The sequence below is a fragment of the Bombina bombina genome, chromosome 2, assembly GCF_027579735.1.
Source record: "Bombina bombina isolate aBomBom1 chromosome 2, aBomBom1.pri, whole genome shotgun sequence".
Lineage (NCBI taxonomy): Eukaryota > Metazoa > Chordata > Amphibia > Anura > Bombinatoridae > Bombina > Bombina bombina.
This window is the reverse complement of record NC_069500.1, coordinates 281105479-281118145: the sequence shown is the minus strand read 5'-3', so window position 1 is coordinate 281118145 and position 12667 is coordinate 281105479. Positions and strand designations below refer to the sequence as shown.

The following is a 12667-nucleotide window of genomic DNA, read 5'->3' as shown; positions in this document are numbered from 1 at the left end:
TGAGTTCTGACACTATTATTCAACAAGTGCGCAACTTCTAAGGAAGTTCCCACGCGACCTAAATCGCAAGTATTGGTTCCAGAGAAGAACGTTCATAAAAACGAAAACAGACATAAGCTTAAGAAAAAACAAATTAAACACATCCTTCCGGATCAAAAAATTAAATTAAGGCAGCACCCATCGGGTGAATGCCCAAGGTGAATGAGGACGACAACGGGACCAGCCGATTAAAAGTCCCATTCACCCAAGCTCAGAACGGAACCGAAAAACAAAGAAAAAACGGCAACGTTAAGGAGATTGGCTTCATCCCCAAACGTCTTATCCATTTTGTCATCCAGCTTCTAAGGCCTCAGATCCCTTGGCCCGCTAGGATTGGGATCCTCCAACATTGCCAAAACATGTCTTAAATGAACACGAAGGCGAGCCAGCCTATAACAGAATTCAAAATCTTCCCTTCGCCGGATCAACTGAAGACCCTGGCCCTGAGATAGGACCCCCTGAAGCCTCAGGGGCCAATGCTTCCCCAGAAGGCCGAACTGAATTGGGCATTCCCACGCTCGACGGGCCCTGGTTAACAGAACATGGACAGTGTCTAAGAAATACTTCACTTGGGAGATATAAATTATTCAGCGCCATAGAAATGGCAACATTTAAAGGGACACCTGCTTGCGTAGCCAGGAAACGGACTGGTGCACTCACTTCACGGGTCATGGAAACCTCAGAGGCGGATGGCTCAACGTACTCTAAGCTCCCTTCTTCGGGAGAAGAGAATACTCTAGAACGGCAATCGGAACATAACTGATGGGCATTGATTACCTGGGCCATTTCATATTTATCACAAGACACATCTTCCGTATCGGAGGCATCCATGTCGCGCATATCAGAATCCTCCATAATCTTGGGATTACAAAAATGACAAAAAACTAACTGGCACCCTTTAACACCCCCAATGGCTGGGACACTCACCACCTCCTGTGACCCAGACAACCCACGAGCAAGACTCTCTCGGTCACACACAGTCAGTCACGGTCCACCTCGAGACGTAACCACACCCTTCTCGAGGTGGACAGTGCCAGTCATTGAAAGAAGACCGTTATGTTCCGTAAAGGCCGTGAGCCTAAGTATAGCTACACATTTGCAGATAGAACCATATAACAAACATGATTAAAAGTCCTCCCTGTTCAATAACCCCCCTCAGGAGATATTAACCCATGATTCCTTATTAAGATAAAAAGGGAGTGCCTTTGGGCCCTACCTTGTTTCGTTAACATTACATTTACATATCGAAATAAAATGTAAGGATCTTACCGGAATCTACGCTGTGGAACAGGAACACGGCCCCTCAAGTGTGACAGATAGTAGCCTCGCTTCTGACATGGACTTGAGTGAAGAAAGGTAGGCAGCGAAACTCGTCAACGCTGATTACCAAGGAGCTGTTAATATGAGTCGGGATGGGTTTGCAGGAAAACTCTCCCTGCATTTCCGGACTCTAGCTTTCATCCATGCTCTCACTGAGAGGCTAACAGGATTACTTACAACTCCAGTCCCATTGTGAAGAGTACTACCCTCCATGAGAGACTATCTTCTGACACTTCTCTGCCAACCTCCTGTGACGAAAGGCAAAGAATGACTGGGGGATGAGGGAAGTGGGGGAGATATTTGAAGGGACACTAAACCCAGAAAAAAAAAAATTGTTTTGCAATTGCCATTTCAATATATTTTACACTGAATTGTAATTTGCATTCGTTTCTTACTTTTACCGTTTTTGAGGAATCCGATTCTGAAAATACATTGAATTCCGAACCCACCGCCGGCAATAACTTTGCATCCTCCAATCGTGAGCGATAACCAAGGTTATCAAAAAGGTGGATTCTTGCCGCTATGCGCATGCGCGATATTCACTACTCGTCATACTATACGTCACTCAAACCTGCAGACCCACTTTATCTAGATTAGACAGAGCTGATGACCACACTGAAGATAGCAGGTAATAAAGGAGCGAACAATAACAAGCATAAAATCTATATTTATTTAAACATGGCAATATTTATTGAATGAATATGCACATGCGCGGGCAGACGGATGGAAATGCGCACGCGCATTTGCAAAACATCGCCAGTTAATGAGATGCACAAATTCTAAATACTATCGAAAAGTGAGTTGGATCGTGCACGGCCCATATTTGAAGGTTGGCTGATATAACGTCATCGTAGAAAATAAAAATACATTATTCTAATGTTCAGAAACTTCGTTTGACTGTAAAAATAGGTATGTGATGATATATTAACATGTAGTATATGAAATTGATGGTAAGTTGGTGCAAAAAAAAAAGAAAGTTTTGGAATCCTTTAAGCCTTTGGCTGAGGTGTCTTTGCCTCCTGCTGGTGGCCAGGTTCTGTATTTCCCAAAACTAATGAATGAAGCTGTGGACTCTTTCCTTTTAAGAAGAAAATATATGCTTCCTTTTTACTAACCATTTAAAAATAATTTTAACTAGGGAAGCTCAGTTGTAACGTCAAAAACATAAATGTATTCTTACCTGATTAATTAATTTCTTTCTTAGTTTTAAGAGACCACAAGACCTTACTCTTGTTAATTACATCATCTGGCCACCAGGGCAAAGACACCATACACCAGAGCTTAAAGGGACAATAAAGTCATAATTAGACATTATACAATTTTATCCAACTTTTCAATTTACTACTATAATTTAATTTGCATCCTTCTCTTGTTATCCTTTGCTGAAAGGTTTATTAAGGTAAGCTCAGGCGTAGCAAAGAACCTAGGTTCTAGCTGCTGATTGGTGGCTGCATATATATATACAGATTGTCATTGGCTCACTCATGTGTTCAGTTAAAAACCAGTAGTGCATTGCTGCTCCTTAAACAAATGATACCAAGAGAATGAAGCAAATTTGATAATAGTAGTAAACTGGAAAAAGTTGTTTAAAATTGTATGCTCTACCTAAATCATGAAAGAAAAAGTTTGGGTTTGTGATGACCACACACCCTGTGTCTCCCAAAGCCCCCAGAACACCCCATCCAGAAGGGCCGGTATCTGTGGTGATTATCTACCATGCTGGACGATGAAACCCCATGTCCCGAGACACTAGACTGGGAGACGACCACCATGAAAAAGATTGTGTGGTCCGCTGGTCTAGATGAACTGACTGTGATAGATCTTCATTCCACTGTCTCAGCATGCATAACTAGCTAGGATCGGCAAGGTGTTCGTACATGGATACTGGTGTCTGTGACCGGCTTTTGCAGTGTCAGCCACAGATTTTGCGTTGGGAGGGAGTCCGCTGAAATTTTTTGCGGTAGGTTGTCAAGAGTGTCAAGGAGTAACTTGGGAGGAGTAGGAGGGATGTAGGAGGGATTTTGGAGAACAGAACTCCTTCTTGACGCAAGGCAGCAGCTCCACGTTTCGCGGGGGTTGAGGAGGATGTCACGTCAGTGACAGTGAGTCAGTCAGTGCGAGGCGAGCAGGAAAAGAGACTGAGGCAGTCAGACAAGTATTGAGTGTAAAGAAGTGTGAGCGGGAATTTAGGAAAGCCCGAAAGCGAACAAGTAGTGTACAGTACTAGCACTAGCAGTCTAGTACTTGAACAAGTGCACAAGCCACAAAGTGTCCACTACCCCTGCACAGCCACAAAGAGTGAGACAGAATAGATGTTTATATAAATATCTGGTGAGTCAGGAATTGTTTAATTACGTTAGCAGATAGTAGCAACCACCAGGTCCAGTACTCCAGTATGCAAAACACTGAGTATGCAATAAAAAAGCCCTATTTAATCAAAAAAATATTCTGACTGGAATCTGGTTAAAAAATTATTATGTGAGTGCCTGAATCATGATTTGAAATCATCATTCAGCACTTACAGAATAATTTTAACCAGATTCCAGTCAGAATAAAATAATAAATTTCTATTAAACAGGGCTATTTTTATTGCATACTCAGTCAGTGATACACTGCACAACTGTCGTGTTGACGCATGTTTGCGTATTGCTACATCATCCATAACAACAAAGGACTTTGATGCTGCTGCGTCTCAATACAACCAAAAAAAAGTAAAAAGGTAAGAATTCTGAAAACATTTCATACCAGTTTGCCACAAGCAGTCTTTATATAAATGTTATTTTAAACTTGTTTGATTAGATGACTAATTTGTACTTGTGGAACTAGACAGCAAAGTGCTGCTCTTCTGACTTAAAGAAATGTTGAATGTGTCTGTAGATAGGAACCATTCGGCCCATCTATTCTGCCCAATTTTCTAAATACTTTGCATTAGTTCCTGTCCTTATCTTATATCTAGCATAGCCTTATGCCTATAGCATTCATGTTTAAACTCAAAGAGAGTGTTTTTTGATGTTTTTAATTTGAAATGTACCTTGGTGTCTTTCACTAAAGTCTGTAATTTTGAAAATGTACGCCATAGCCTTGGTCTGTGCTTATCCCTCATAACTAGAGGGGCCACAAATGAAACCTTGCAAATACCATGGCCTCTGACACAATGCCACCATCAGACCTACAACCTCCATACACTGAGCCACAGAAGGGTGAGAAAGAGATTGAAGTTTCTGATAAGATGGCTGAAGCTTGAGTTTGTGTTGATCCATCAGAAATATTTTCATAGCTACGCATTCTTTGACGACTCCCAAAAAATATAGTCTTGTGCGAGGCGAGAGCATGCTGTTTTTCACATTGAACTTCAAGCCATGTCTGCTAAGAAATCAGAGTACTTTCTCTGTGTGAACAGTCACTAAAGGTAAAGATGGAGCTTGAAGCAATATATAGTCCAGGTATAGAGCCACAGCTACCCTTTGGGCCCGGATAAATGAGAGAAGAGCTCCCAGAACCTTTGTAAAATTCCTCGGAGCGCTAGCCAGACCACAAGGCAGAGCAACAAACTGGTAGTATTTATTTTGAATGCAAAACTTAAGAACTAATGATGGCCTTGATGTAAACATGAATTAACCCTGAAGAAAGAGAGGCAGAATTCATCTGATGGTTTCCAGTATAAAAGAATTTTTAAAAATCTGTTCAAGTTTTCAGGTCCTTCTTTGAGACAATGAACAAATTTGAATAAAATCCCTTTCCTTGATCTGCCAACAAAAATGGAAATATAACCCCCATGTTTTCCAGGTCCTTATACACTGAAAAAAATGGAAAAGAAAAGAATGCAGCCCTTTTTTTCTAGCTGCTTGGATATGTGAGACAGGCTAAACCTCTGAAGCCGAGACTTGAAGCCTATTCTGTAACCCTGATATACTACAGTATCTATAACACCCACAGATCTTGAACAGACCAAACCCATGACTCCTTCAAAAAGCTTAATCTGCCCCCTACCGGAGAAGTGTCTGGATCGGGGGCTGCACCTTCATGCCGTTTTGGAATTAGAAGAAGACTTCTTGGGCCTCCAGACATGATTCAGTCTCCAGGAGTGCTGGGAAGATTCAGTCTTCTGTGAAGAAGAGGATCTCTGATTCTTATGCTGGCGAAATGAACAAAAACAACTACCAGGCTTTCCCTTATGTCTAGACTTCTTGTCCTGAGACAAGAAAACTCCCTTGCCTCCTGTGACCATAGAAATAATTGAGTCTAAGCCAGGCCGAAAAATTTCTTATTCTTAGAAGCTAAAGTCAATAACCTAGACTTTGAAACCATGTCAGATGACCATGATTTCAGCCAAAGAGTCTATCTGGATAGTACCTAAAGATCTATGTTCTTGGCATTGATGTGAACAATTTGGATGACCGCATCACAAATAAAGGAGTTTGCCGTCTTCAATAATTTAATGTGATGTTGAATATCTTCCAATGAAGATTCCTCAGAGACTAGATCAGATAGGGAGTTACACCAGAATGCTGCAGCTCCAGAAACTGTCACAATAATTACTGCAGGATGAAATAACAGACCCCCTTGTAAGAATGCCTTCCAAAGGAAACACTCCAGTTTCCTGTCCATAGGATCTTTAAATGAGGTACTATCTTCCAGAGGGATGATAGTCCTTCTGGCTAAGGTAGATATGGCCCCATCTACCTTGGGAATAGTCCCCCATAACTCTGAGCTGACCTCAGAGTCCAAGAAAAAGCTTCTTGAAGGTAGGGGAAAAAAACCCATAAACCAATGACGGAACAGAAAATGCCTCAATGCCCAAGATTTATGTCTAGCTTCTGCACCAGCTCATCCTCAGACAATTTTTCTAATTTTGAGACAGAATCATCTGAGAACACCTCGCCATCCGAACAGGAGGATGATCTGTTCAGAGCAGAATCCTAAGATTGTCTAATGGTTGAAGGGCCAGCAGAAGGACCTACCCTGGAAGAGAAGTTTGAGGATATATGTGTTTGCTCACGTTTACTTGCAGGGAGCATTGCAGCCATAGCCCCTGTCACCCCAGACTGTAAGTGAGACTTTAAGTCTGGTGCAAATTCAGTAAATCCACCCTACGTAATGAATACAGGTGTATGCTCCACAGCATTCAGTGAGAATGGGTCTGTAGAACAGAGCGGGCAAACAGTCAACAATTTGCATAGTAAACATAGTAATACTAGTGGCTACAGCCCCAGACTGTTCAATAGTGGAAAAACACAAGCGAGAAACAACCCTCTCTATAAAAAGGGATAATAGTAGGGGGGGGGGGACTAGTAAATATACTAGTGTAACAGTCATTTTACATGTATTTTAACTTGAACCCATACTATTACTACTGGCCAAGAGGGAAATGAGAAATCACATAACAGCCTTGTGATCTACTGTTCAGCACTTAGAGATCTACTATTAAATCCTGATCATTCTTTTGGGCACACCTGGTCTAGACTAACAAAGATCAGTTGTTGTCAATATAGTAGCAACTAGCAATACTGATTTAATCCCAAGTAAAGTAGATGCATTGCTGACTGCCTGACAAGAGTTGTGTTTAACCTAGAGCAATGGTTTTCAATGTGTAAGGCAGGCCACCCCAGGGGTGCACTAGAGCATATAATGGGCGGCGCAGGAGCAGTGACACCTCACACTATCCTAGGATATCATCTATGGAAATCCCAAGCAACAGCTGATTTTGGCAAAAACTTGAAAAACTGACAATGAGGAGAATCATCTCTTAAGAGCTATGTGTGAACCCTGGATTAGATGTAAATTTCTAAAATTAAAATTAAAAACAAATATTACAATTGTCTTTAAAGAGAAAAAATAAAGTAGCATCTATTGGGGGGGGGGGCACTGTCTTATAGATTTAGTTAGAGGGAAGGCCCACCGCCTAAGACCACGATTTAGAGTGCAGCCCACAAACTGTGTTAAATGCTGCTCACAGATAAACCTCTGTGTACTGCAACAATCCCAAATAAAGTAAAATAAAACAAAGAACTGCAAGATTTATTTTGACACCGAAGACATAAAAAATAGGCTGAAACCATAGAGAACAATTTAATAAAACATGTTCTATCTGAACTGCAATGTGATCAATAAAACAAGTTTTTTTCTTTGTTTTGTTTTTTTACAGAAATGTAATTAAGCAAATAAACAAGTGCAACAATGCAAGTTTTTTTTTTTAACTAATTACGTACATGATTAGGGATCATAAAGCGTTTCCTTAGCCTCTAAAAATGGCCATATAACTCTGAATCCACTTTACACACAATTCTTTCAGTAAGAAATATTAGCCCATGATTTATTTACAATCATATATAATGCATATAACAGTTTTTTTACATTACAACTGCCAAGTAGTAAATAATTGATGCACTTGTAAAATATTTACTGTGCAGACAGCAAGTGTCCTGCCACTCTGAACTTGATTAGCGCATACATTCTGTCATTGCAGTGTCAGGGACACGACTTACCTGTTCTAATATAAAAGAGATTGTCTCTAAAACTAAGTGGAGATCTTCTTTATCTAATGAAAATGCAGCCTGAAGCTTTTCTTCTTCTTCATCACTAAAACTGCGTTCTGCCTATAAAAAGAAAAGAAAAATTAAATTGAAATATTTTAAGTATTTTTAAAAACATCTTAAAAAGCAGTGCAATGAAAAAATTAAAACGTATAAAATAATAAAAAAAATTAAAAAAAATTAATCCACCTGAATATTTGAATTTTAAATTTAGTTGAGATCCAAACTTTTTAGACAAATATATGACTAGGTTTACTAAATCTGTAACAACCAAACCAATACTTTCAGCTTCTCAAATTTCTAGATTACTTTATGCAGCATTTTATTAAAATTATAGCCTTCTTTCCATTGTTTAGTAACTAGGGTGCGGATACGGTTGCCAAACATCCAGTATTTTGGCAGGCTGTCCAGTAAAATCTATACAAAAATACTGGGCACTTAAATGTTCCTTGAAGGTCAGCTATATGCCTCTATATATTACAATTTCGACTTTCAAAGAAGCAACACTGCACATGTACTGCTCTATTTATTACTAGCAGACAATAATGGTAAAAAAAATAAAATGCCTGGCAGTCTCAGGGGGCGTAAAGACACTGCTCTGTGTTTTGTATAGCCACTGGGGTAAAATCAATATTCTGCTTTTTTATTGAGAAAAAAAACATTGCTGTGTGTGTGCTACTGATGGTCAAAGGAAGTAAAATTAACACTGTGTGATACTGGCAGCAAAAGGGATAAAATCACTGCTCTGTTGTGAAAAATGTATGGTGCCAAGGTAGAGCTTTGTGTGACCTCACCAACCAGCAGTTCCCAGTCACCTACACGTTGTACAGTATTTTTGTAGAGAGCAGCTGACAAGTCTAAGTGCCGAGAGCAGCTAACTGGTGAGGAAAAAAAAAAAAAAAGTGTTTCAGTCTTTTTAATCTAAGAGTCTGCATATTTCAAATAGGGAGAAAATGCAGAAAAAGTGAAAAGACAAATAAAAAAAAAGGAGGAAATGCCCTTGATTCTCTGCTGGACACCAATGTTTTGTAGTGATACAACATGCACAATCATTTTTGTAACGTTACAGATGCAGCCTATTTTCATATAAATAAACTGTCAACTTTTTACAATAACTTTATTTTCATTTTGTCACATTGTTCCACATTGTGAAAATGTGCAACTTTTCTTGCATGGATTTTATGTTAGCTATGATTACCATGAACACTTGCAATTCTGACCCCTCTTACTTGAATTTTCATTTATTTATATTCTTTAAATAGGAGGTGACCCTAAATATACTAATGGATTATTTGGTCCTAAGCACATTGTTTAAAACAACTTGAATTAATAACAATCAAAAAGGGAGAGGTTTTTTTGTTGCATCTAAAAGAGGGCATAAATATGAAATATTTAAGTTGTTTTTTTTTTTTTTTAAAATGGATGTTCCAGTATCAAGAAAAAAAAAGCAGTCCTTAATACCCAGTTGTACATAGACATGCACTTCAATTTAGCTTAAAAAAAATAAATATAAAATGATGCTTACCTGATAATTTCATTTCCATCGTGGGGAGGAGAGTCCACGGCTTCATTCATTACTTGTGGGAAATAAGAACCTGGCCACCAGGAGGAGGCAAAGACAACCCAGGCAAAGGCTTAAATACCTCCCCCACTCCCCTCATCCTACAGTCATTCTGCCAAGGGAACAAGGAACAGTAAGAGAAATATCAGGGTATAAATGGTGCCAGAAGAACAAACTAAATTTAGGTTCGCCCACCGGAGCAACGGGCGGGAGCCATGGACTCTCCTCCCCATGATGGAAATTAAAATGATCAGGTAAGCAAAAAGTTATATTTTCCATCTAAAGGGGAGGAGAATCCACGGCTTCACTCATTACTTGTGGGAACAAATACCTAAGCTCTAGAGGACACTGAATGAAAACGGAAGGGCAAGAGGTGGACCCTAATCTGAGGGCACCACAGCCTGTAAAACCTTTCTCCCAAAAACTGCTTCCACCGAAGCAAAAGCGTAAAATTTGTAAAACTTAGTAAAAGTATGTAAGGAGGACCAAGTAGCCGCCTTACAAATCTGCTCCATAGAGGGTTCATTCTTGAAGGCCCAAGAAGAAGTCACAGCTCTAGTTGAATGAGCTGTAATCCTCTGATCCCGCTGTCATGTAGGCCAAGCGAATCATGCTCCTCAACCAAAAGGACAAGGAAGTTGCAGAGGCTCTCTGCCCCCTGCGCTTCCCTGAATACACCACAAAGAGAGACATAGTCTGTCTGAAATCCTTCGTAGCCTGAAGATAGAACTTTAAAGCTCAAACCACATCCAAATTATGAAGTAACCTCTCTTTAGGAGAAGAGGGGTTTGGACACAAGGAAGGAACAACTATTTCCTGATTGATGTTACTGTTAGACACATATTACTGGTAGAAGAAATCCCAAACCAGTGCGAAGAACAACCTTATCAGCGTGAAAAAATAGATAAGGAGGCTCACAATGCAAGGCTGCCAATTCATATACTCTGCGAGCCGATGCAATAGCCAACAGAAATAGAACCTTCCAATAGAGAATCTTAATGTCAACAGAGTGCATAGGTTCAAAAGGAACCCTCTGCAACACCTTCAGAACCAAGTTCAAGCTCCAGGGAGGAGCAGATTGTCTAAAAACAGGCCTGATCCTAGACAGAGCCTGAACAAAAGACTGAATATCAGGAAGCTCAGCGAGCCTCTTGTGCAACAGAACAGATAATGCTGAAATCTGTCCCTTCAAGAAACTTCTCCAGTCCATCCTGGAGAAAAGACAGAATCCTGGATATCTTAACCTTATGCCAAGGATATCCATGCTTTTTACACCAGTAAGTCCTCCGCACCTTATGATAGATGCAACGAGTAACCAGCTTCTTGGCCGGAACAAGAGTATCAATCACTCTCTCAGAAAACCCTCTCTTGGCCAAGACTAAGCGTGCAATCTCCACGCAGTCAGCCTCAGAAAATCAAGATTTTGATGTTGAATGGGACCTTGTACCAGCAGATCCCTGCGACAGGGTAACCTCCATGAAAGAGAAGATGACATCCCCACCAGATCCGCAAACCACGTCCTCTGCAGCCAGGACGGAGCAATCAGAATAGCCGAATCTTGCTCCTGCTTGATGCAGGCCACTATACAAAGTAGAAGTGGCAATGGTGGTAAAATGTAAACTAGGTTGAACTCCCAGGGCACTGCCAAGCCATCCATCAGCTCTGCCTGGGGATCCCTGGACCGCGACCCATATCTGGGTAGCTTGCAATTGAGTCTGGACGCCATGAGATATATCTCCGGCATCCCCCATTTGAGACAAATCTCCGCAAACACCTCGGGTGGAGAGACAATTCCCCCGGATGGAAGGATTGCCTGCTGAGAAAATCCGCTTCCCAGTTGTCCACACCCAGAATGTTGATTGCTGAGAGCGAACAGCTGTGGGAGTCTGCATATTCCAATATCCGAGAAACCTCCCTCATTGCTAAGGAGCTTCTCGTCCCCTCCTGATGGCTGATGTAAGCCACTGAGGTAATATTGTCTTTCTGGAATCTGATGAATTTGAACGACCCCAGAAGAGGCCACACCTTCAGAGCATTGTAGATCTCTCGAAGTTCCAGGATATTGATCGGTAGAAGAGACTCCTCTCAAGACCATTTTCTTTGTGCCATCCTGGTACCCCAAACAGCTCCCCATCCTACCAGACACACGTCCATGGTCTCAATCTCCCAGGACAGTCTCAGGAAGGATGTCCCTTGGGACAGTTGATCCGGACGGACCCACCAAGAGAGGGAGTCTCTCTTCGGATCGTCCAGAGCAATCTGCTGGGATAGGTCTGAATGATCGCTGTTCCACTGTCTTAACATGCATAACTGAAGAGGTCCGAGATGGGACCTGGTGAATGGAATGACATCGATGCTAGACATCATGAGCCCAATCACCTCCATACTCTGAGTCACAGATGGACTGGAGTAGGACTGAAGGGCAAGACAGGCGGACGCAATCTTCCTGTATCGCTGATCTGTAAGAAATATCCTCATGGATATAGAATCTATTATCGTTCCCAGGAACTCCACCCTGTTGCTGGGAATCAGGGAGCTCTTTCCGGAGTTTATCTTCCAACCGTGAGATTGGAGCAAAAGAAGAAGGGCCCTCGAGTGACCCTCTACGAGGCTGAACGACGGTGCCTGGACTAGGATGTAATCCAGATAGGGCACCACAGCAATGCCCGTTCTGCTGCGGGTACTGGTACAATAACTCTGAGGAAGAGAGATCCCTCACACAATCTAGGAAGGCTTCTCTCTTCTCTGGTCTGGAAGACAGATTTGACAGGAGGAATCTGCCCCTGGGCGGATGAGTTCTGAACCCTATCCTGTATCCTTGGGCGACAACCTCCAGAACCCAAGGGTCCTGAACTTCCTTTAAGCAGGCATCTGAGAAGAGAGATACTCTGCCCCCTACAGTCTGCGGGCTGCTGGCAATGGGCCTTCTCCGCACAAAAGGGACAAAAAGTAGCTCCCTTAGGCTTAACCTTCTTATCCTGCGGTAGGAAAGCTCCCTTGCCTCCTGTCACCGTGGATATGATCGAGTCCAATCCTGGACCGAACAGGATTTTTCCCTGAAAGGAAAGGGATATCAGTCTGGACTTAGAGGTCCTGTCCGCAGACCACGACTTTAACCATAGAGCCCTGCGGGCTCATACAGAAAAACCTGATACCTTAGCATTCAGGCGAATAATTTGCATATCTGCATCACAAATAAAGGAATTATCAACCT

The 12667-nt window shown here is 41.6% G+C and overlaps 1 protein-coding gene across 1 annotated transcript in view; it reads right to left on the bottom strand.

Annotated features, from left to right (window-relative positions):
* Positions 1-12667, bottom strand: part of COMMD10 (COMM domain containing 10) — a 1017192-nt gene that overhangs the window by 944929 nt on the left and 59596 nt on the right. Inside the window, exon 3 of the mRNA XM_053701577.1 lies at positions 7845-7955. Within this exon, the coding sequence (XP_053557552.1) occupies positions 7845-7955 (111 nt within the window). The remainder of the gene's footprint in view (positions 1-7844; positions 7956-12667) is intronic.